Below are 26,505 nucleotides of genomic sequence, written 5' to 3' on the forward strand. Positions count from 1 at the left end.
GAACATGCCCGCCTCCAAGCCATTGACCAGGAGTTCGATGATGCCCTGGCCCATGACAACAACCAGTGAGCCGTCCGAATAGCCCGCTGCCTTTGTATATCGTTGTATAGTTAGGGTTAGGTTTCCTTTGTTTTTTTGATTTTTTTTTTGGTTGCGATTGGACAATGCACCACTTTTTTGTATATAGTTCCCTTTTTAGTTAGTAGTCAGTTAGGTTTAATTTGGTAGGGCTCATGGACCCAGGATGATCTTCTTGATTGGCTTATTTTAATTTTTCATAATTTTTTCTTGGACATTCATCTTGTTTTGTTTGATTTGCTTTGTGTTTTTTCTTATTTGCTGTTCAATACATATTATTTTTTTAATCTTCAATGTGTCGTATCATCTCATTGCTTTCAGGCATGTCATGTTGGGTGTTTTGTCATTCACTTGCAGCCATTGTGTGTGACAGACATGTGTAAAATTGCATTATTTACATTGGGGGTGTAACATGTAATTGCCTTTGATATGTGGGTGGGTGTGATAGTTGGTTGGGCCTTTTGGCAGGGGAGGATGGGCATTACGGACATGATTGGGGAATGTTGGGACCCAGGTGCAGGGGGGCATGGATTGGACATGGGTGGGGGCCTGCTGGCAGGTGCCCCACAGTGCTGGGGTTTGGGGGTGGTGGGAGACATGAGTTGGACATGGGTGGGGGCCTGCTGGCAGGTGCCCCACAGTGCTGGGGGGTGGGGGTGGTGGGGGACATGAGTTGGACATGGGTGGGGGACTGCTGGCATGTGCCCCACAGTGCTGGGGGGTGGGGGTGCAAGGGGACATGTGTTGGTGTTCATTAGTTCAAGGAGACATGTGCCTTTGCTGGGGGGCATGCCCATGTTGGGTGGGCTGCCTGCGGGACATGACCAGGGATGCAGGGTAGTCCCCTGTGGTGTGGGCTGCCTGCAGGGGCCGTGGAGGGTGTACAGGGTACACCTGGGAGGAGCCACACTGTCAAATCACATGTGGAACTTCCCGCGCACCCCTGAAATACACGCGCCCAGGCTATTCGCGTGTGGAACTTCCCGCGCACCCCTGAAATACACGCGCCCAGGCTATTCGCGTGTGGAACTTCCCGCCACCCCTCAAATTCACGCGCCCAGGCTATTCGCGTGTGAAACTTCACGCAAACCCCTGTAATACACGTAGCCCGCTCCCCCAGGCCCGATCGTGTGAGGAACTTCCCGCGCACCCCTCAAATTCACGCGCCCAGGCTATTCGCGTGTGAAACTTCACGCGAACCCCTGTAATACACGTAGCCCGCTCCCCCAGGCCCGATCGCGTGAGGAACTTCCCGCGCACCCCTCAAATTCACGCGCCCAGGCTATTCGCGTGTGAAACTTCACGCGAACCCCTGAAATACACGTAGCACGCTCCCCCAGGCCCGATCGCGTGTGGAACTTCACGCGAACCCCTGAAATACACGTAGCCCGCTCCCCCAGGCCCGATCGCGTGAGGAACTTCACGCGAACCCCTGTAATACACGTAGCCCGCTCCCCCAGGCCCGATCGCGTGAGGAACTTCACGCGAACCCCTGTAATACACGTAGCCCGCTCCCCCAGGCCCGATCGCGTGAGGAACTTCACGCGAACCCCTGTAATACACGTAGCCCGCTCCCCCAGGCCCGATCGCGTGAGGAACTTCACGCGAACCCCTGTGATGCACGTACCCTGCAAATCGCGTGTGACACTTCCCGCGCACCCCGGTATACATGCACACGTATTTTTTGTCAGCGGGTGTCCGTGTTTGTGGGTACCCCTTTGCACGTCATTTTTCCTGGAGGGCCACAGTATGGGACATTCATCATGGCAGTATATAGGTGCTATTTGTTGGCGCACCTTTTGGCGCACATTTCTTACAGCCGCAGAGACGCTACCGCCTCCTTTCTTGTGGCGGTCGTGTTTGTGCCTGTGCGCTGGTTTGAGCGTGCGCTTTTTTCCCCTATTCTATTCCATGAATACGTGTTGTAGGCGAGCGTGTGGGCGTTCCGCGCACTTGTGCCCTGTACTTCCCCCGTGACGCCCACGTTTTGGCAAGTTGTTCCCCATTCCGAGTGTTACGCCCGTGTTCCGCCTACTTTTATTGCGTGCGCCGCGCTATGTGCGAAATTCGCTGTGGCCTGTGCGATTTTCGCTGTGACCTGGCGCACGCTGTTAGATGGCCTGTGCGCCAACGTGCGCCGCGCACTTTTTTTTCGCACATCCGCTGGTTTTCTCGCGCACGGCCTTCCATGAATCGACGTGCGCTGCTTTTCGTGCGATTTTCGCACTTGCACTGCGATTTTCGCTATTCCACTGCGATTCGCACGTTTTTGCCCACTTGCGCCGCGCTAATTATTCCATGAATCGGCCTCTGAGTCTTTTACTCTTTTTATGGGCGACCTTTGTATATCTCTCCATAGTGTATGATTGGAGTTATGGTTTCCTATAACTTTGGACTGACTGTAACGCACTATGTTAGCGAACAGCATTTTAAAAGCAGTGGCTTCCTTTTTAATTCTCTTATAATTTCTTGGGTGAACTACTATTCCCAAGAAGTAAAGTGTGATTTCCATCCCCCTTACATTTTATATAGTGAGCCAGCATGTCCCACCTTATGTGGAGTGCAGGTGAGAACAATGTATCCCCTTTCTCACTTGCCAGGTAAAATTGTTGTTATAATTGCAAGTTTACTTGAATGGCTGGGAGTGGTTTTAGCTTAGTGACGTTTAAGTCTTATTACTCGCAGGCTGTTAAATCAGCCTAGGTAATGCACAGAATGGCCACCATTCTGCTAGAATGGTGGGCTCCTTTTTATGCCATTTCTCGTTTGCTTGTTTCTGAGGTCTCCACTGCCGTTCTAGGTGGGAATGCCCTCAGTGAAAGTTGAGTCTTTGCTGGGAATCCTTTGTATTCCGCGCTCAGGCTCCAGAGTGTATGAGAAGGCAGGAAGCGAGACAGGAGTGCAAAACTCTCTGAAGCCCTTCGTCTTTCACCTTGCCTAAAAAGAACCACTTCTCAATGGGGGGTGGGAGAGAGGGGCTGGCTGCTCTGATAGGTCAGCCAGACTGCCCCTTTCTTTGAATTGCAGGGAGAGTTTGCAGAAGTTGTGCTGTAGTTCCTGATAAATACTCCAATCTAGAATCTGCTGACAAATCGACCACGGGAGCTGAATCCAAAGAGGAAGATAAAAATACGTCTGTCGCGATTTCTAGTGACCGGAGAGCCTGCTGTGTAATCAGAGCCTGATGCAACCCTTCCTTCCAATCGACCTGGGGGTCCCGAATACGATGGCTCCTACCCAGAGGCTGGTGTGATCCACTAGACCCATGAAGACCTGCCTTTAGAGTCAGCCCATGACGTGCTATGATCTTGCTGGGCTGCAAACCGCCAATAGCCTGGGACCTCGAGCCTGAGTGCAGTGCATGGTCTTCTGTAGTCTGAAACTATCATAACATTTGGCTGACTCCTGCGGGATCTCCCAAGACACGATTCGAATGCGTGACGTCCCCTCACCAGAGTACAGGATTGCGAGGGTGAAGAGAATCCGACCAGCAATATTCGTTCTTCATCTGGCTGCTGTAAAAAAGGCACTAAATCCACAGAGCCACGACAAAGCGTGAAGAGTCCTTTGTGGGAAGACTCCTCCAATGACTGGTGCTGTAAGTTCCCATCCAGTGTCCAGTTGTTGTGTCTCCAGATCAAGAATCCCGGGACCAGGTCTCCCCTCCCCACTGCCGCATTCCCGAAGGCATCCACTCCGAAACTCTTCTTTTCTCCCAAGGTACTGTGTGGGCTTGGTTAATACTTAGCTTAAGGCTGTGTGCATCCTCTGAGGCTGAGTGGGTGTTTCGTGTGGTTGGGAGTTTGCCCATATCACTTGCCCAGGCCTAATGCTGAAACGAATATAGGGAGACTCTGTGAAGTCCCTGAATACTTTAACACTGAAGTTGCTACTTACTTGTTTCAGAGGATATCCTCTGGAACTTTGACATTCCTGCAACTGAAACCTATCTCAACCGGCCTACAGCTGGCACCTGGACCACTGGGGTCCCTCTTCTGTCTCTGAGCTGAGAGAAATCATACAATAGACTAGGGAAGGACTGGATAAGAAAATGATTCTGCCTTGAAAGTATAACAAGTGTAAAAGTACTTACTTGCTAAATAAGTTAGTGTGGTATCTGTATTGCTGTGAAAGAAGTTACAAAGTGTCATTGAGTAGATGCTTACCTTTGAGTTACATTTTGACCCTCTAAAAAGTGTATAAGTAACTTTGAATGGTGTTTCCCCCTTCTAAAAAGTAATACATGTTGGTACTGTTTTATCATTGCTTAAAGGAATGAGTGTAAAAGCTTACAAATGGGGTTTACCTGTCTTGAAATGAATTGTGTATGTCTTAAAGTGTAACATTGGGTTTTGCTTTCACTGGTCTGCTTTATACTAATCTAAAACAGTCTTGGAGTGTATACACACCTTACAATAGCTGGAAGCTCCTTTAAAAAGTATATAGGTCTTAACTTGATTAGCTGCTGCTCTTCTAAACTTGTAACCCTGGGTTGGGGTTCCCTGAATTGCTTCGGTGCTATTCTAAAATGGTTTCATAAAGTTCTTGCTTACCGTAGAAACTGTATCATACACTTCTTAAAAGTATACTGGGTATAACTAACTATTAGATAAAGGATAGTTATGTACCAATAGTTCAATTACTTACCTTGAAATACATTGTGTCTTTCTTAAAGGGCAATTGGGTTTTGCTTTCCCCGATTTGCTTTGTGCATTCTAAAATACTTAACATTGAGTAGCTTGAGGCATCTCCAGAGAGTATATGTGTTTTACTAACTCTGATCTGAGTTCTAAAAAGTAATGTTGCAAGGTGTATACTTGCAACAAGGTTGGTTTATTATGCAATTTCTATAACTGAGTGTCAGTGCATGACTGATCCTTGAATTATTGATGGTATTCTAAAAGTATATCTAACCTGGTCTTATTCCCCGAGAATAGTATATTACTACCTGAATGTATACACTAGGTTTGACTCGCCTTGACTTGCTTCGTGCTCCTTTAAATAAACTTGTACCTTGGTTTGCATACCATGGGTATTGAGTTGGTTTTTATGATTGTGTTCATATGATGTTATAGTATTTATCCAAGAATTATCTTGGTCTACTTGTATTTAAATAAACCCTTTATTTTTTACAATACACAGTGTTTAAGTATTTCTTTGGAACATATATGTATGCCACAATTTCTTTGTACCAAGCTACAACTCTCTCCCCCTCCTAAAATAAGCCTGCATGCTCTATTTACGCTACCAAACATTCTCAGGTGGCATAGCCTTATACCAGGAGTGTATTTATGTACTGCCTCAGATGCATGGTTTCATGAAGCCCTTAGTTGGACTTTAGAAAAACGGTCCTAACAGTAGCATGACCTATATAAAAGCTCAATCTTCAGGAATCATAAGTTACATGTTTGGGGACAAATGGCTGTTAAAACAGAAGATGTTTATACACTTGTGCACTTAAAAGTGTGATCTTTCTACTGTACACGAAACTGGAGTTTGTCAAACTTTATATATGAAATGAAAACAAACAAAAAGTTGTTGAACAACCCCCTCCCCCAAATTAAAACATTCCACCCGCGCACACGTCCACCTCTCCAACCAGGCTTCAGTTATAGACAATCAAGGACAGTGAAACAGTCCATTTACCACAGCAGATCACACCCTCCCCACTCGATTCCCCATTGCTCGACCTGGCTGTAGGGGACACCCCGCCTCTCCATCCCCATTGTAGTTGTGATATCTCCAGTTGGGATCTCTCAGATAAAACGCTATAAGTGGCCCAAGCCCCAGACAGCCATGTGTATCCATAAAGCCAAAGTTTCCCATATTTTACACCACCAACTCATGGTTTGGGGGTCCTTTAGGCTTTTCCACTGTTGAGCAAAGCAGAGCTTAGCCACCAGTAGTAAGTGGGTCAGGCACGCTGCTATATTGCAGACATTGGGAACTGATACTCGTGTTCTATATCCTCCCGCACTATCACCAGTGGGAAGTGCGGGAGGCTGCTCCCAGTAATACCCTTGATTCTAGAACGCATCTCCACCCAAAGCTTTTGTGCACACGAACAGGTCCACCACATATGGATCTAGTCGCTCCACAAGCACGACAACACACGGGTGAGTACTCAGGTTTTATCCTATGGGGACATTAGTACCAGCGTAAACAAATCGTGTGGGCGTTTTCCCATCTCATTGAGCACCTGCAAGTACAGAAGGCCAAGGTCCAAATATGAAACCAACTCTCCCTGTCTATTACAATGTTCAAGTCCTCCTCCCACTTTTGCATGTATGGAAATCTTGAATTCCCGTCCACCCTATCTGCCAGATGACACACCATCGAAATGTTACCTTTCTCCACCCATTCACATAGAGTTAGCTCCGGGGCATCACTGGTCTGGTTCCCATCTTCTGGACTTCAGGTTTTGTTATCCAGTGTCGTAGCATCCCATAGCAATATCTTTCCCGCTCTCCTATGTTAAATTTAAGCTTAGTTTTCTAAAAGGTAATTTGTGTGCCATCCACATATAGATCAGTCAGCCTCATCACACCCCTCTCAAACATTCCAGGTCCCAAACTCAATTACTCTGCACCCCCTGCGTGAAATCTGCGTTTTTAACAACCACTGAGAAGGGACCTAAACCGAGGACCACCCCCATTTCTCCCAGAACCTATCTCAGTGGCTCAATGACAGCCTGGTTGACCCCAAGAGAGTTTCCTCTGGACACCCTAGCTGTTTTGCTTTGAAAGGGCAGATTGGCCAATAGGATGGGTGTCGCTTATTGCTCTGACTGCAGTCCTCATCTCATCCAGCCTATGGGGTGTACATATTCATAACATGTGCCATTTGGCTTGAGATCAAAAAGTGGTCCATGTTGTGAAAACGCACCCTCTGCCCCCACCAAGCTACCCCTCTCACTAGGATTTCTCTGGGCCACCCTGCGTCTCCACTCCCCTTACTCCCAGATAAACCAAAACATTTACCGCTGTAGGGCCTGCAGTTTTCCTCTCCTGACCTTGCATGGAAGGCTATGGAAGTTGTATAGCAACCACATGAGGGCATACGTTTTGAGGGCTGAAATTCTTCCTGCCCAGGAAATCTGCTTAGACCAATGGTACATGTCAGTAGATAGTCAACTTAGAATAGTTCACCTGATACTGCCTGTCTAGCCGAGATGGAATCGTGACCCCCCAAGCATTCAAGATGTTCTGTCCCACATGTACATCGGCTGCCAATTGTAGAGTTTTGGATCTCCAGAATGTCTTCGGATATAACCAGTCCCATTGATTTATTTGACAGTTTAACGCATACCAGACGACCGCCCGGAACTCCTCCATCAGCCCTAGGTGGGAACCCACCTCGCTCTTAAGGTTTACCAGAACATTGTCAGTGTATAACTATTTTGTGAGATCTATTGTTTCCAGGCGTTAACACTAACCTTAGTAGAGGCTGGCTGATATGATGCAGGTTTTCAATTCCCAAACCCATATACCTTAAGAAGTGCCGGAAAGTACACCCAGTCTAGCTGGTCAAAAGCTTTGTGTGCGTCTAGCGATAAGATAGAGAAGGCCTCTTCTCCTACCCCCATCTCAATAATAATTATCATTCTTTGAATCTTCTCATATGTGTTTCTGTTTTTAAGAAAACCTGTTTAATCCGGATTAACTAGTCTAGGCAGTATAGTCTCCAATCGCGTGGCCAAAATTGTGGTGTACATTTTCACATCAACATTTAGGATTGTAATCAGTCTATGTGAATCAGGGTCCTTAAGATCTTTCACCTCTTTAGGGAATAAGACAGTTAATGATTGTTTCATCGTAGGTGTTAAAACCCTGTGGAGACCTGAAATTCATTGAAATGTTTCCCCACAAGCCCCCAAATATTTTATGATTGTGTACGCTTGTAGGATAGGAATTTAATGACATGAGGTATAGTAGGATTGCTTAGCTTGAAGCAGGGTACCCGCTATACGTTCCGCTAAATATGCTTCCAATTACGCCCTCGCTAACATCAATTGCCTTTGTTCCTGAAGTGATCCCCCTTCACCCACAATTACAAGATAGTCTGCTCCCTGGTCCTGATATAGGCTGTTTCACTTATGTACTCCCCTCTGAGGACCGCCTTCCGTGATTTTTCCTGACCGCGAACACCGATAGCTAAAAAATAGCGGGAGCCAGGTTTTTCAAAATGGCGCCTTAAGCCCCTTTGTTTAAACAAGCCCTGGTCTTCTTTTTTCCCCCCATTTCTTTTTGGAAAGGTGCTTCTAGAGTTTGTCTCTGCGCGCCAAACTAGGTTTGGTCCCTTTGTTTCCATGCCTTTGGCGGGCTTCAGGACTGAAGACCTCCTCTGGCGCCCTAGTGTCTGGGGTGGGCAGGAAGTGAGGGAGGTGCCCGAAACTCCCTGTGCTTAGTCTCTGGCGTGATTGGCTGGCTGACTGTCCGGCAAGGACAGCCACCCTGCTGGGTGAGTGGCAGCTAGGCTGGAATGAATGGGAGAAAACTGTTTAAAAGGCGAGTCTCTTGGACTGAAAGACAGAGTCGACCACTGGAACGAAAGAACCGAAGACGAGCTGGAAGAGGACGGCTGCTGCAACTACTGCACCGTTGGTTTGCCCGGTGGAGCCCTGCTGCAGGTCCGAACTGCCAAGTTCACCTCGACAGAGAAGCCCCTTCAAGGACGACTTCTTCCTTTGAGTTGGTAGTACCAATCAACTCGTAAGCCACCTGGATACCATTCTCGTAGCTGGTTAGGATTAACCAGGCAGAAGGACACCAGCTTGTGTGCTTGAAGAACAGCAACCGGAATCAAAGATTTGCCAATTTGCCAGTGATCCGTCCCCGTGCAGTGCAGGAGTCCCCCAACGTCCACCTTCTTGTCCCCACGACTGAGGCTCAGGAACAGCGAGATCTGCAGGAACAGAAGTCTTTAGCTGCATCTTTTTCTTCAAAATAAGGTACTGTGAAAACCCGACCGAGAGAACTTGCCTCGCACTGTGAAAGTTTGTGGAACTTTGCCAACTTGCAGGCCTAATCAGCTTGTGAAACGACATACGAACCCTTCTTCCATTAACTACTTCTAAAAACTGTGGCAAACACGTTTCCCTTTTAAATACCAGAACCGTTTTACTTATACAAGACACTAGCCCATTGACTTTGGCCTATCTATTGCATTGAATCAACTCCTCTGGTGAACTCAAACTATGTGCACTGTTTTTAAGTAACTGTAATATTCGTTTTATCAACTTTTTGCTCCTACTTCAATGCTATTTGGCTCCTACTTCAAAGGAGCTCAACTGCTTAGTAATCAGTATTGTAGTGTTATTTATGTGTGGTGTGGGTTGCCTCATTTAGTGAATGCTTTATAAATGATTGTATAATAAATTAAGAAGTATTTTTTACCAAGAAACCTTGAGTATAAGTATCTGAATACTTGTCATTGTGGACCTTTGTGTAACACCCTTACAAGCTCGCATTCCCTCTTGAGATAAGCCTGGCTGCTCAGCTCACTACCAAACACTGTGTGGTACAGACTTTTATACCAAAGGTTGTTTTGCTTACACCTGTAGTCCTAGTTGTGTGTAGTGGTCCCAGAGGGTGCTGCATACAAACCTTGCCTTGCCTAACAGTCAGATATTCTCTTTCTGCCACCTCTTTTCTAATGACCACATCTGCCAGGACCTCGTACTTCGGTTGACAGGTTGATTTGGGGCAGAGCCCAATACGACTTAAGTTGATGTAAACCCTCGCTGAGCAATGATCAGACAGAGCCCTGATTCCTATTGAGATCTCCTGTCCACATGGCACCAAGGCCGTTGCAACTAGTCAAAAAAGTATTTGTAATGACGTCCTGTGCACAAATGAGAAATAAGTGTATTCCGTCTCCACAGGTTGAGATCACCTCCAAATTTCAACCACATTTAACTCCCTCATAAGCTTGGCCACGGCCAGGGATTTCTTGAAGATTGCTTCACCCGGTGCAGCCGATTTGACTACTGTGTTAAGGTTGTGGCACAAAACTTCTAATTGGGTCATCTCTCGGGTTTTGTGAAGTGAATAACCTAACAGGTGGCAGAAAATATTTGTTTAAAGACCTTGCTGAAGATTTCCTTCACCTTCTATACCCTATACGCACACAAGAATGCAGGTCTCAACTATTTACACTATGTAATGAATACTGTACTAAGTTCCTTAGCGAAAGCTGATAAGTCAAAACTATGCAAACAGCGCCTACAACACTGAAATAGGAGCCATTAAAGGCATCTTGAAAAGGTACTGATGAAGAGCATGTTGCCATCCAGACTAACGAGAGTGAGAAGAAGAGGCAAACCTAAGGCCCTGGAGTAGATGTCACAACATTGGTTTCTAAATTGCTACTCAGGAACCATTTCACATGGTCCTTTTATAAATGACTTACTATAGAGTTGGTACCGTGGGAGATAGGATCTAATTCAAAATATACCCCATATACCCGATTGTAGGTTAATCCATAGGTAGCAGATACAAGCCCTCTTTTAGAAGTCCAAAGAAGCCCCAAGGGGGATGAAACATCAGATTCATTTTGAGGAAATAAAAAAATAAGAAACAAATAGGAACAATGAATTTAGATCTCAAGTAAAAGAAATGTGAGACAATGCGAGTATTGCATGAATAGGCAAGAGAGATTCTTTCTTGCAATGTAAAATGGACTTTTACATTTTTAATAAATGTTTCTAAAGAAAGATGTTGAAATATAATGTATACATTTAGTTAAAGATTGATGCGATTTGTATAATAGTACGCAGGGGGCAGGAGACACTGGTTTACTGTTGTACACTCTGTATTCATTCCATGCATCATTCCACTCATTGTTAAATGTTCATGTTTTTTCATGTGGAGTACATTTTACCTTCCTGTCTGGTGAACACGAACAGGGCACTTTTCTCTATTCAGGACATGAGAATAATGCAGGATTAACAAGGGGGCAATCGAGATGTGTGAGAAACCTGAAGGTGTCTCCCTAACTAGTCTCGGGGGATCGGTCATCCAGGTGGCCAGGACATGGCCATCGCTATTGGATCCAGTTCCTGGGGGTGGACCAGTGAGGGAGGATCACCTGAATGGGGAGTGGAAGTGGAACACTGACGGGTGAGACACAGTATATCCCCCTTCTTTCGACACCTTTTCCCCATCCTACCACGTAGGATATTCTGAAACACTGCCCCCGCTTTTCCGACATGAACACTTTTGCACACCACGAAAGACAACAGACTAACACCAGAGCCGTTTACCTGACATGTCCCAAAACAAGGGTCAGGCAAAGTCAGGCAATTGACCAGAATCACACACATCTGAGGGCCCTTTGCTTTCCCCACAGGGATAAAAAGTGGAGCACGAGAGCACAGTACGAGCAAGGCAGACCACATGACGACTCAGCTATCCAGTACGGCAGTTCAAGAGGAGGAGAAAAGCGGCGAAAACCGAAGGGGTGACAAGGAGAGAAGCGATGCTGCTCTTTCCAACCCAAGTCTGCGAAACCTCAGTGGAAGGAATCGCAAGACTGCGAACAATAGCCAACGTGTGTGAGTGTGTTGCAGCAGAACAGTAAACAGGGCCCTCCTCCGCTGAGGACGGTCCAGATAGCTGAGAATGGAACTGTCGTCTCGTGCTGGGAAAGCTCGGGCATGTGCTGTGCTAAGGAGTCCCACCTTGGCCCATGCTCAGAACGTGGGGAAGGGAGACGCCAGTTTTCCCCATCCTGACTTACCATTTGTGAACACTTCTGTTTGTTTGTTTGTTTATTATTTAAACAGCGCGCCACACCCTGAGGTGTCTGGGTGCTTTTCAAGACAACTTAGTATACATACATATGAATAACAGTCAAGAGCAACAGTTGCTAACACAAAATAAGTGTCCATAGATACATTTGTCAGTGAGAAGGCTAAACATAATGGTAGGACCGGTGGAATCTAGATTATAGGCTCAAACAGTACGTGCAGTGTCCTTGGTGAGGAGCCATTTTTTTGGAGTTGGTCCTGAAGCTCTGGAAGTTCTGGTCAGTGCGTAGGTTCAGTGGGAGAGTATTCCAAGCCAAGGCTGATTGTACTGGGAAGCTAGTACCTCCCGTTCTTTTTAGTTTGTAGCAGGGCGAGATAATGCAGTGAGAATTGGCTGATCTAAAAGGTCTAGATGAGGTTTTAGGGACAATTATGTCGATCAAATATTCAGTGGCAGCATTCTGAAGACATTTATGTGAGATAGAGACAAGTTTAAAGAAGATTCTATCCTGGATAGAAAACCATTTGTGACTTCTTTCTTTTCTTGTGAAACCTATTTAGCTGTAAGGACTGACAATCATTTTTTTTAGTATAGGCCCTTTTATTAGACAAGACGACGCTGGTAGGACCGCCTTATTTTTCTTTTGATGGTTGAAGCTTGCTCCCATCTTAACTTTAGGTTTAGATTAGGCGTTTTTCCAACCTCGATATCCACTTTACTAAACACCCTTGATCACTTGTGTCTGTCTTTACTGTTGCCACGATGAGTTCCTTACAAATGTCTGGGTATAATTAAGTTTTACACCATGGGATATGGAGAGAGAGAGAGCAGTGGGGAGCAGCCCAGCATTGTCAGAACCCCACTACTTCCTCTGGATCCTTTAGTGCAGCTGACCATGCTTATGACAGAAAAGGAGAAAAGACTTGCTACTCCTTTTTATCCAGAATCTCGGTGGTCCCTTCAATACAGTGCAGAGTCCACAAGCAACAGCACAATTTTAATCTCTTTTTAAACCGCTCTAACTTAAAAGAACAAAGCCGAAACGAACGAGGCTTGATACAGTGGAGCTGAAAGCTTTGCATAGGGAAAATGTTGAGTGCATTTAAATGACAATTGTCCAACGCAAACCCCAAACCCATAAAGCCAAACTAGAGGAGGGGGGTACACTACCACAACCACACCTTCTTGTTTGGCATTATGGGATTCAAAGTTTTTGTCCATGCAGGATTTGCACTGAACGCGCATTCAGCATTTCTTTTTTCATCATTTTTGGGCAATACCTTTTAAACCATATGGTCGCAATAACATGACGAGGCAATGCCAATGCAAACATTCACCTGGCTCATGGAGGGGATTGCCAAACCTGACAATTAAGAATCTACGGGGAACAAGAAAATGCTCCTCATCCAGCAGGATGATGCTATGTGGCCATAGAGAATCCCTAAAATTATCTGTTGCATTTCAGTTGAGACAAGACCAGGATGAGACGCTATGATGGGCAAGCCTCTTCTCCCTTCCTTTCTCTGCCACTTGGTATGACATCCTAGCTAGATGTCCAAGTGAACAACGGGCCCAGCCTGAAGTTAATAAGTCAAGTAAGGAAACTAGGAAGAATGCCAAGACCCCATGAGAAACACGGAGGAGGAACGGGAAGGGCTGATACCATCCTATTAAAGTAAGTGTGAAGAAAGACTAAAGTGGATTTTGGGGAGCCTGCTGGAAAGGGAGAGGGTACAGAGACTGCTGAAGATACCTAGGACCAGTGTTCCAGATAAGATTTTGAAGTGCGAGTATTTTACTCCCTATTTTTTAAACTTGGAGTAAAATTATTTTTGGGGAGTAAAAATGCAAGTCCATTTCCCAAGGGGAGAATTTTATAAGCGAGTAAAAACATGTTTTAACTGGAAAATAAAAATGTTTTAGTAATTATTTCATTGCACATCAAAACATACATGTTCACTTCTTCCAATCAGGCAGTAATAATAGCAGTTTTTTCCTGTGTTACTACATACACTACTGGTCCAAACATAGCTATGATGCTTTTTGGAAGAAAACAGGGACACATGGACTTGGGTGTCTTTTTTTCTATTTTTTGTTGGGAGTATTTTTACTCCCCATTTTTGTTTTTTGGGAGTATTTTGTCCATTTCTAGGGAGTAAAAGTGCCCAATATAACCCTGGTGTGTAGGGCTGTATGAGACACAGGAAGCATTGACTTGCACTAACCCTGAACATGTGAAGAGGGGGATGAGAGCCGAGACGGCATAGTGTCACCCCAACCCCACAACTGGGAAGAGGTTAATGTTAAAGGATATTTATACCGCACAATATCACCACCGTAGTGGTCCCCTGGTGCTCTGGTGGATCTGAAAGAAGGGGGTTTGGGGGGGTCGGTTAGGGTATGTTAGTAGGGCAAAGTTTGGATAACGAGCAAGGGAGCTATGCTGCGCTGAACTGTTGGTAGCTGCAGTTTGGTTAACACTGTTCGCTGAGCTTTTTGGTGTGTTATACGGTCGGTGTTCGTTGTGTGCTATTGTGCAAAGCTCTGTGCGGTGTGTTTGTTGTGGTGGTGTAGTGAAGTGCTTGCGGGTTGCTGTTGTTTAAGAGGTATGGTTGTGTTTGGTTAGGGTTTGAGAGGTATGAAGAGCAGTGATGTTTTAGCAGGGTATGTTATTAGCATTGGTAACTAAAGAGACGCACATTCATTTGTGGCTCTTTCAAGCTTTAGATGACATTTCTTCCTTAAAGTGATCTTGTTTCAGCATTACACAAGGCTGTCTCTCACTTCTCTGTCCATAAGTTGCATTAGGTAGTCTCCACAATTCTGTCTTTGTTGCTTCTCAGGCAGGCCCTTACATCCCAGTTTGTGGCTGATACAAACTGATCCCCGTAGATCTATGTAGTTGTGACCTACGCCCATACCCATTGCTCTATCTGTGTGGGACGCAGTTCAGATTCAGTGCTTGCCACCATGTCCAGATTGACAGACAGTAATCACCATATCTATGTCTCCGTTGATTTTCGTTGTGTGCGTCGGTCTATTCGTTTCGGATGTCAGTCCATCTCAACAAAGTCTGCTAGGGTTTTGTGTGCGTCAGTCTAGTGCCCATCTTCTTATTACTAGCTTGGGCGAGGGTTTCTTAGTGTAGCGCTATTGGTCTCATTTAGGCTGGCGGGCTAGTTTATATGGAGGGTGGGTTTGAGGATGGTTGTCTTGTGAGCATGATGAAATAGTTGGATAGTTTGGATGAAACGTTGCGTTGGTTCGGGGGGGTTTACGCTCGAGGTAATGTCATGTCTGTCAGGGGATGCTTGGTAATGGGGAATGTTGATAATTGTGCCTGCTGTTCGTGCCAGCCCAGCTGGCTATTGTTCGGTCCCAATTGGGTAGTTGCTCTTGATCGGTTCTGCCTTGCCTAGTGTCTTTGTTTTTGTGGGTGGTCCCTTTCTCTGTTTGTTCTTGGTGTTATCTGTACTGTCACGGGTTGTCGTCCACTGGCTCTCTTTGCATTTTTTGGTTTTACTGTTTCAATTGTTTCCGTCTGGTTCCGAGGTCTTGAAGAGCCAGGTTTCTAGTAGTTTTCTGAATTTTAGGTGGTCTTTTGTGTTTATTTCTTTCGGGAGTTTGTTCCAGGTTTTTGCTGCCAGGTGGGAGAGAGAGGATCCCCCAAGTTGTTTCCTAGCGTATGGCTTCAGTTCTAGACAGATTTAGTTGCTCGATCTAAGGAGTCTCATATGGGCTTGTAGAAGGTTATTTTCTTTTGTAGGAATTCTGCTCCCTGGCCGCAGATTGCCCTTTGTGTTATGCACATTGTTTTGAAAGTGATATGTTGTTTGGTTGGAAGCCAGTGTAGCATTCTTAGCGCTGGTGTGATGTGGTCTCTTCAGGATAGTTTGAGGAGAAGTCTAAAAGCTGCGTGTTGGATGCGTTGCAGTTCCTTCAGCAGGCATTCCGAGGTAGAGGCTGTTGGCCTAGTCGATTCTTGACATGATGAGGGCAACAACTGTCAGGGTTTTGTGGGTGAAGGATAGGAATGGTAGGATTATTTTTGTTGAGTGAAGTAGGAAGAGGCATCTCTTAATTATTGCGTTTACTTGTGGTTTTAATGTTAGTGCGTTGTCCATTAAGATTCCCAGATTTTTTACTTCCATCGGCCACGTTATGTAGGAGGTGCTCTCTTGGGTTTTGGATATAAATCATGATTTCTGTGTTTCCTTGGTTGATTTTTAGGTTGTTGGGGTTCATCCAGTCAGATTTCTTTGAGGCATTCTCCAAGAGTTGTGTTTTCTTCCTGTGTATCTGCCATTTTGTAGATTTGATTGTCGTCTGCACAGTTGTAGCACGTAAGATTGTATTTTTTTGAAGATCTTGATTAGCTAAGTCTGGTAGATGTTGTAGTACAGTGGTGATAGTGAGGATCCTTGTGGTACACCGCAGTCGTTCACTCGTGGAGCAGATTTGAAGGGCTTTATACAGACAGTCTATGTTCTGTTTGTTACGAACGATTATATCCAGAGTAGTGCCAAGTCCCTTATACCTATTTCTTTGAATCTCTTGATGAGGGTTTCATGGCTTACTTTGTTGAATGCTGCGAAGAGGTCAAGCAAGATCAGGGCCAAGGTTGTGTCGGAGTCAGTGTTTGAGTTTAGGTCATCCCAGATGGATAGGCGAGCCGATTCTGTTCCTCACGTGGGTTTGAAGCCGACTTGTGCTTCAAACTCACCAGACCAGCAAACCCACAAGTCCAGCAACCGGTGCTTTTCTACATGCTCTTGGGTTAGTTTGTATATGTAGGTTTCTTGGTGTTTTGAGGGTAGGGGATGTTTGAGATTGGTCTGTAGTTGGAGAGGTCTTCCATGTCACCACTTTTGTTCTTAAGGAGTGGTTTGATAAGCACTGATTTGAAGGATCGTGGTACAGTCCCTGATGCGACAGGTTCAAGAGATTTCTGCAGTATTCTAATGGCGTTCCTTGTGCGAGGACTGATTTGTAGACGTCGGGTGGGCAAGGGTACATGGGGGAGCCTGCTTTCTTGCTAACTTTTACCAGCTTGACGAATGTCTCTGCTGAAATTTGCGGGAAGTTTTGGAGTTTGTGCTCTGGCTCCTTGTTGTATCTGGTTGGTTGTGTGTTAGGCTTGATCGGTCTGTTTTGTATGATTTGTCGGATGTTGTCTATTTTATTTTTGAAATGGTCTGCTAGGTTGTTGCATAATTTCTGTGAAGGTATCGGGAGTGTTGTCACAACCTGGTGGGTTACTCATTTTGTTTATGATGTTGAACATGTCATTTTGTGTGCTGGTGGCTTTGGTGATTCTGTCATCAGTGTCTTTTCTTTGCCTTTTGAATTTCCTTCTTGTACGATCGGATTTGCCTTTGAAACTGAGTTCTCTTACCTTGATCATATCCTTTCCTCCATTCTAGTTCCAGTTTCCTCTGGCTCTTTTTCATGGCGCTCAGTGGGGTGAACCATTTTGCCAATGCTCTTTTTCTTGAAAGGGTAAACATTTTTCTGGGGAGATGCTTTCGATTGTATCAGCGATCCAATTATGTAGTAGGGCTGTTTTTCCGTAGAGGTCTGCCCTGTCCATTTCAGTTGCGGATGGCTTTGTTAGCTCAAGTTGTTCTATTAGGCTGCTCGCTTTGATGGTTTTCCATTTTCTTTTTGTGGTGGTTAGGAGTTTAAGGGGCTGGATTGGATGGTAGCTTCAGTTGGTAGCGTGATCACAAAAGGGATGAGATGGTCGCTCCAGAGTATCTGTATCAGCAGTTATACGTTTTTTGTTGGGGAAAATTGCATCATGTGTGTCCTGCCGTGTGTGTCGCTCATTTGACCAGTTGTTGTAGTTTCATGGTTGCTAGTTGTCTGATTAGTGAACTTTGTGAGGTTGATGAGATGCTGGAGATTGCAGAGTCTCGCTACAATTTCGAAAAACCTCTAATGACTCTATAACCAAGTAAAATTACTTCTTGTATATTCATTCAGTAATTCATCCCATTTGGTAAAACATCTAAATAAAAAGACTACTGTCCTGAAAAGGAAATTTTGTTCAAATAGTGTTGAAAACTGAATTCTTAAACCCTAAAGGATAACGCACATTACAAAAGGCTGATTAGCGATAAAGCCAAGGATATATAACAATCATAGTCTTGTACAACTAATTTGTCCATCATATTACTGACCATTTATATAGCTCACATTAAAAACAGAATAGCCGTTTAGCGATAATATGCTATACGTACCCACTAGCAAATAGTACCCGTTTCCCTAAAGGGTTCTGTAGACCTACATGACAACACTCATCAATTGTTGAAAATCAATGATCCTGTAGGTCGCTGTTCCGATTTGCTTATCGCTTGATGTGCTTTGCACCCTGAAGTAAACTGCACTGAGAATGGGTGAGGGTGACTGGCTGACATACACTGGAGCAGACGTTGGGGGGCGGAAGGGAGGCAGGAGCTGCTATGCTGCTGCATACTGGGACCTTATGTTCTCTCTCCCCACTTGTTGCTTCACCCTGGTGTGGTGAAGTTTGTGCGGTGCAAATATCTCGGAAACCATGCACCCTAGGGCCTTGAAACGTGGGACCTCGAGTTTTGTTCCTCGGGTGAAGACCAGGCCTTCTACGACCACAATGATGTTTCGACGATTTCAGGCAACCATCTCATGTGTGATGGTGCTGAAATCCCGGGGAAGGGGTGGGGTGTCCAAATGTCACGTAGCCAGTAATGTCCGGAGGGTCCCAACAGGTAACTATGTAAAATGTGGTGCAGAATGGTGAAACGGTGTGGCATTGTATAAGGAACAATGCTTCGCCAAGCCACAAACTCACACAAAATGTACAGATAAGTGAGCACTCCCCTGGATTCGAGCAGGTCACCTGCTAGTTACATACAGATCAGTGAAATGAAGACTTCTTACCTGAATCATCTGTGCACTACACAATTTTATTCACGAAACTGGCGCGCCCTTGACCCCATTATATGAGACATAGATGGGCTTTAAACAAATGATAAATCTCACAATTTAATCAAAATCCCACAGGCAGCATTTGGTGCAGCCTGGGAATAAATCTAGGACACAGTTTCAACCTAATGATGACTAATCAAACAGCCAGCATGCTGCTGCTGATCTAATTTTCATAGCGCAGGGGAATATTTTACAAGTCACCCCATTAGAGAATTCAGATGCAGCTTTTTGATTTCTCTGAATGGGGGTTGGGATGCCTAAGCACCATTACCACAGGACGAATCAAGCCTTTTAAAACAAATGTTATTTCTAATTGGATAATTATAATCGTAATTAGCTGAATGGACTATTTGCATAGGAAAATACTAATTTACTCTGTCGGAAGAGCAAAAATAACAATATTTATGCAATAAATGACTGCATAATGTCTGAGGTCTGTGCTGGGCTATTCAATGTTTCTCCGATAATTATACACCAGTCATTTAATTTATACTTGTGATTTCGATATTTATTCGAATGGTATTCAGAGAAGTGCGAGTGTGGTCGCTGCTGGTAATCTCCTTGGATCCAAAGGGTCTACAGCCAAATAAGAAAAGAAGACTTGGCTGCAGAAAAGTAGGAGAGTGGAAACAAGGAGTTGACAAAAAATCATCAGGTTTTTCCTAGAAAGCTTCCTGCTGGAGTATTCCCCCCCCAATGTCTAAGTGCTACAAAAAGAGCTATTGTTTCCCTATGCACTGGTACTCGGATCCATGTGCACACGGCACATTTTCTACTGCGCATACCAAAATGTCCATTTTTTTTTCCATTATCCCATTGCTGGGGGAGACCACAGGGGATTCTCCACTTCAGCCCTCTGCTCTGTCCACGTTTATCTTGAATAGTTTACTCACTGTTCACTGCCTTTTCTCCATGGTAAGGGCTTGCTATTTCATCCCTTCCTCCTTGGTTCCTCTCCCAAACACCACCTCTTTAGCTTTTCTCCCGACCTCCTCAAATACCTACTACCTTCTCAAATCTCACTGCCAACTTCGTTACTCCTTTAACCATGGGCCGGGTCGCTGTATCTCCCGCCAGCCTATTAAGACTCTCCCGAGTCTCCCACTCCTCCTCAAGCCCCAGATTAAAGAGGAATCCACATTGTGCTTCAGAGACTCGTTGCACCATTAAACAAACACTGGTGCAGACCCCCTCTCCTTATGGAGGAGTTGAGGCTGAGGGGGAAGGAAAACAAGTCTCCATTAATAGGGATGCATCCACTCAAAACATTTTGGTCACAAAATGACTTGGGGCTGCCCCATCCAAAGTTCACATGTCTTTTATAGGGTTTCGGGTTGGGCAGTACATTCCCAGTCAAAGCCCCAGACATCCATTCACATTAGCCGTAGCTATGCAGATTACATGTTGGCACAACAATCGTGCCCAGTCAGAATCTCAACATAGATACACCCATGTCATTCAATTTCTCCATGTAGGACTGGTTTCCTTGCCAACCTGGCAACAGTCTTATCGAGTGATGGAAGCCCCCTGCATGGTGCCAATTGTTAACCATTCAGCCACATGTGGGCCCCCAGATATGACCATAGCACATTGCAGTGGATTTTAAACCCAGTGTTCTGCAGAGACACCCCTGTGTAATGCTACAGAGCACTCTGTAATGTGGTACTGTCTTTACCTTTGTTACAATTAGGTAATCTGACGTCAACTAGTAGGGTCCCCACAGCCAGTCAAGTGAAAGTACTCACATAGGACAACACTGGGTACTTTGTGTACCCTGGCCCAGTGGGACATGTGGTTTCTTAGGGGCATATAAACATTTGCGTCCCTGATGGGATCTCAGATTAGGAAAAAAGTCCACTAATAATCCAAGGAAAAGCAAAATTCTTTCAAACAGCTATGAAATCTTGCATACTGGTGCATAACGATGGTGCAATGCGGTTTCGGAAGATGTGTCAAAATGAGATCTACATCTGGATTTGCTTTTGCAGGCATGTATCCATGGGACACTGCTGTCGCATTGCTGCGCTTACCTGGTTTGGATGCTTATATGGGGCGTTTTAAGCACTGCATTGGACAATCATCGTAGATCTTTAAATGCAGAACTCTGAAATCTGGACGCATTATATCAAGATACCCGAAAGCTGTAAAAGTCAGAAGTAAAAGTCTGCAGCTACTACAGACAATGTCCAAGCAAAGTCAAAGAACGACAAAGAGACTAAGTGTTTATCTCCTGTAGCCTTGCACCAATGGCGCTTTGCCACCCTCAGAGCTGATTCATCTGCTCCGTAGCACAGCTTCAGCACTCCATACTCGCTGGCGCCTTGCTAGTATTTCACAGAGCCATCAACAGCTATTCCTCGACATCACCAGATCCTCAGGACACCCAGGACTGCCCCTCGACAGCCTCTGATCTCCACTAGCAATATTCAGCTTCTAGCTCAAGCCAGGAACTTGTAACGCGTTTTGACAGAAGGAAAAATAATTGTCCGTCCTGAACTCTGGGATGCTGCACTCTTTTTTTCTGGCACTTTCATGTTAAACCAGTTAAAAACGCTACAATTCAACAACAGCATTTATTGATGTGATCCCCTTAGGATGCACGTCCTGTCCTGAAAAGTGGCCTCCAGCTAGACGCCAACACATTTAGGGTAGCACATCCTTTTTACTTTGAGTGCTTTTTGTAAGACGAAAGCTGTATTTATTTTTGTCTCCCTGCGCCGGCATCTTTTCAGTCTCATTAGCATCTTTCCTGTCAAAGGAGACCAGTGGCAAAGCAGGCCTTTATTAGAGAGCTTACATGGGCCTTTCGTGGTGAAGGATGAGCGTTGAATCACTTGGAGCTTCTCTACATGACAGTTTAAGAAATATTTTGTAATTGTTGCACAGCATTAACAATATTTTTGCCTTTGTGTTGACATCAGAGTTCCCTTTTTCCTCTGACAATATCGGGCATGAAATGGGATTTGTACAAGTTGCAGCAACAGCTAAGCAGAAGAAACCTATCTACGGATTGTTCAACAAAACGGTCAAGTCTCTTTAGAACTCCGAACACCGATCCTCCCACTTTTAAATAATGAAATATGTATTTAGATAGTGTGCTATAACCAACTTTGCACCTACCCAACAAACTGGTAAGCATCTGGCCTTCCGCGGAAGGAGGAAAGGCTTAACCATCTGTGATGGATATTGCACCATGTACTGCCAGGCAACAAAAATATTGCTGCAGTTACAGTGAAATAATTGGCAGTAACAAAGGCGGCAGCTGGGAGGTGGTGGACTGTGGGTCAAAACCAAATAACTACCGGCGAGCCGATGTTCAGGGAGCACATGATCCCTTGGTGAACAACAATTTAATCGATCTTGTGACCATTGCAATTTTCCAAGCTTCATTGTAACATTATTTGGACCCTGAAGGAAGTATTTTGTGCGACTCATTCAGGAGATTTTCAAAAGGTTATTTTGAGCAATCCCAAAAACCCTTAATGAGCGGCCCTATGGTTGGTTACTTGCAACAACATAGATTTCCTAGTGTATTATATGGGATTGAAATTTATATGGAAAAGGCCATCAGATGGCTTAAGGCTCTTGAAGGCAATATTTGGTGTTCAGTACTTGGCTTCAGTAAGGGTACTCCTATTGAGGCAATCCCGCTAGAAATGGATCTCACCTCGTGTACAACCAACAATTCAAACAGAGTCTACTCCTAATTAAAATGTTGACTGACAGAGAGCATACTTTACTGACTGTATTAAGTCTAGTCAATTCAAAGATTCCTGGCTCATGAAAGAATGTATTATTCCTTGTCTAAAATTCTAATCGGAGACCGCAATAGGGGCACTGATGTGAATTACTGGAAAGCCAAAAAGGAGATTAAAGATAAGGTTTATAAATGGGACTGTATTATCAATATTAACCACATATCTAACCTCAGCAGTATGAGGGGATTCTCTCAACAATAGTTCCCTTACTTTACATCGGCTAACCACTTAACAGATACAATTAATAGCCAATTACGAAGCTTCATCCTGCTATTACACTTAATTAAATAGGTTACACATCTTTGACGATCACAGGAGCTTGGAGCAGTATTATAAAGAGGGCAAGAACATGCCGCTTATGCCAAAACGCCTTGGAATATACACACCATTTACTGACTCAATACCCTAACGTGGGCAATGTATATTACTATGAATTATATAGCGCACCCTCTCGAAATGCCAATCATCGAATTGGATGAATTTTGGTCTTACATCGTCTATGGTAGGTCTATTGTGTTTTCCAACTTGATTTATAAACTATGGATATTAATACTAATCAAGTTGACTTTGTGATAATGTTTTGCAAAATAATGTTTGATCCTTTTAGATGCCATAAGTTGTTAGGATATATGGTTAGTAACATTTCAATTAAATAAACGTTACCTTGTTAAATGTGATAATTGTAATCTTAATCTACACATCTTATTACATGTATAAATGAATGCTATTTTAGTAACACAATGTATAAGGATAACTTGTTTTTAGCTATATAACAAATTTCCTATATTACAGGTTTTGAGACTGAGCATCAGACAGTTCTTAAAGAGTGCTAAATGATGTGTTTGAAATGCTACGATGTCTAATATTCAGTAATGGATATACGGCTTCAGAAACCCTGAGCAGTACTGATATAGAATGATATAGCGCCCTTGTTATGAACTTCCAATGCTCTATTTCTTGACCAACAGGCACTGGTGGCCTATGTAAGCTAGGCAAAGAGGGCGCACGCCGTCTATGGAACTTAAATAAAAAAAAAAAAGAACCCAAATGCGTGCAGTTTTCTTACAAGCACTTTGCGCCTGCTTGATTAGATGCACAGATTTATGCAAAACAAAATCTATAGTGTGCGTGTCTTTCTCTGATAAGTTACAGGATAATTTACCCTTAATCATACCATACACACAAGTGTAACAGTTATTTCTGAGATTTATGACATCATAAAGAACTCGCTCTGTAATGTGACAATTGGCAATATGATATAATTAGATAATGAACAGTTGTACATTTTCATGCCATACGTGATTGGGGGGTCTTTAAAGCTGAAAGTTTAGGTGAATGATCTCGTCATTTCCTACTTTGTTTTATGTATGCCCTCCACCCACCATCGACCTTCGACACATTTTCTTACAGCAGTAAGTTGATCAGAAGTATAGCACTGAGAGTTCGGGGTTACTTCAACGGTACTTACTGGACTCATGTAAACGCCTTGATGTACGTCGCCAAACTGCCCTTCACCAATGCAGCGTCCCAGGTCAATCCGATCCCTCTGAATCTCGTAGTCCCTGGCTGTAAAATGGCCATATGTTTACTGTAAAACTCAGGTTTTTGGAGAAAATCTTCAAATACAAATAGACAGCAGATTATAAACATACACTGCAATAACTAATGCAGGGCCCACTGTTTCATGGTTACTTCACATTACCCAAAACAACTGTACATGACCTTCAGTGACATTTGCTTGCATCCAACTTTATAGTCAAAAGTTGAAACAAGAGCCATCCTGTGCATGGGCCATTACTCATTTAGACCATGCCACACATACGTTAACATATCAACTGAATAATACGATGGACGGCATGCACAAGAAACACATTTAGACACAGAACAGGCTTTTAATTGACGTCCACACTACAATAAATATCAAGATGCACAAGTGGAAAATTCGGAATAACAATTGGAAACTTGAAAGAGGAAGCTGCGTAGGTGTTTTTTTTTTAACGAAACCACTATTAATTGGCAAGTGTGCACTTTAGGGTGTGGGAGGCATTAGTGTAACAACAAGAGCCGAACAGTTAAGTTGATGAGAAGAGAGCAGTTACTGAAATACTGCAGAAAGTAGCATGGCAAGCCAGTAACTAACAACTGTTGCTGGCCTCCACTCTGTGCCAATGACTAGGAACTGCTCTTTAAAGCCAAAGAAATATTTAAATAACAAGGCAGAGACTGCAGAAGCACTTCACCGTTACCTCGTTTTTAATCAAGGTTGAAAACCCTTATTAGGCGACTCATTCATAAACCCGTAGCTGAAGGCGAGTCATGATAAAAAAGACTGCACATGGACTACACGCACCATTATTGCTGGTAACACTTTCTTCTTATTACATCTGTACCTTTCCCATTTCAATAAGTGACATTTAAATGGAAGCCAACATGGACTTCACCTTAGTGTTTGCAATGAATCAAGTCGAGCATCAAGGCCAGACTTTGCATCCGCCATGTAATGCTTACATGATGAATGTGGTAAAGCATGTGTCTTTCCTGCAGTTCTCCTTTGTAGGGAATAGTCTGTATGAAACGTGCAGGTGGTGTTTTATCTGGTAGAATAAGTATGGACCATTACATACCCAAGTGAATGCAAAGTGCATTGGCACTTAGTGGGTGGCTAACAAGACTGGCTGTTAGACTGAACTCACCCATATAACTCACTCTACTTGCATCTACTGTGAAACATGTATTCAATCAAATTGGTCTGATGCTGTTGGTTTATTTCCAACACTGAAGCGTACATATGAGGGAAGCATGTGGAAGTATGCAGTAAAACCTGCAAAGCAAGTGTTGTTCAGAAGTAGAGAGAGTCGTTGGCTCACCGACTCGCAAGGTGCGTCTAGTAGGCGGTATCTGGCGAACAATTCAAAACTTTAAATCAAAGGAAACAATGCTTTCCAATTGGAAGATTTCACCAAAAGGGAACACAGGCAACCGTGTTGTGAGCTAAAAAAAAGAAATAAGATTCAAGACATGCCCCCTTCTACCGGCTCCTAAGCAAGTCCCTTTAAACGGACTGCAGGAACCAGATGTTCAGCTTCAGAAATCAAACCAGTGGCCCTGGATGGTAACGGAGAGATCCAACGCACAGGAAGCGCATACTGGCACTGAGCCTGGTGCCCCAGCTGTGCTTGTTGGCAATACAATTGACATGAGAATGATCGCAGCAGTGGCGGATCACTTGGGAAATGTTGGGTTTAAGCTCGTCATGTGAAGGATTTGGACTTCTGCAGGCTCATCAATAGCCTTGTGCCTCAGCTGAATAGACCAGGCCAACATCAAAAGACTGTGGACTGGTGCCGATCCTCCGATGACCATAGCTGTTCATATACCCTTGCTTGTTTCGGTAGAACATAGTGGTGTTTTCGGTGTACATCAGACCTCCCTTACACAGAGAAATTAGAGTAATTACTTATGTAAAGGAAACAAATTACTTAAGACACGGATTGCAGGTGACGGAGGGCTGCGCATTTCCTTTTGTGTCTGGGTTTGTAGGGGTGACTTAGGCCTGCAGTCATCTTTTTCCTTCTCCTCACGCTTCCTGTTCTTGCGTGGAGCAGAAGGTATCTTGGAGATTTGCCCAGGCTCTAATAAAACAAACTTGATAAAAGGTTTCCTGGAACATTTTGTATGATAGTTTGCGAAAGACAGATCAATCTCGAGAATAAAAGGGTTGTAAATGGGTTTGCGTCAGTCGCCCCAAAAACCCCAAGAGGGGTTTAGCTGGAGCCTTAACTTAGCAATCCTTGCACAGGTTTTAGACCAGGCTTGATGGAATCCAGCACAAGCATCATACCGCTCTCCAGCACCAGAGACTTCAGACCACTGTCTGAATTAAAAAGGGAACCTGCTTAAGCAAAATGTGTCCTTTCAACCAGAGGCTTAGAACCCAATGAGGGTGTGCA

General features: G+C 44.3%; 1 protein-coding gene across 21 annotated transcripts in view; it reads right to left on the reverse strand.

Moving 5' to 3' along the window:
• Positions 1-26,505, reverse strand: part of PTK2 (protein tyrosine kinase 2) — a 1,463,565-nt gene that overhangs the window by 389,306 nt on the left and 1,047,754 nt on the right. For all 21 annotated transcript variants that reach the window (XM_069621702.1, XM_069621703.1, XM_069621697.1 and 18 more), the window contains one exon: positions 24,024-24,121. In XM_069621702.1, the coding sequence (XP_069477803.1) occupies positions 24,024-24,121 (98 nt within the window). The remainder of the gene's footprint in view (positions 1-24,023; positions 24,122-26,505) is intronic.

Source organism: Ambystoma mexicanum, chromosome 5q, assembly GCF_040938575.1.
Source record: "Ambystoma mexicanum isolate Mex_15411 chromosome 5q, UKY_AmexF1_1, whole genome shotgun sequence".
Taxonomy (NCBI): domain Eukaryota; kingdom Metazoa; phylum Chordata; class Amphibia; order Caudata; family Ambystomatidae; genus Ambystoma; species Ambystoma mexicanum.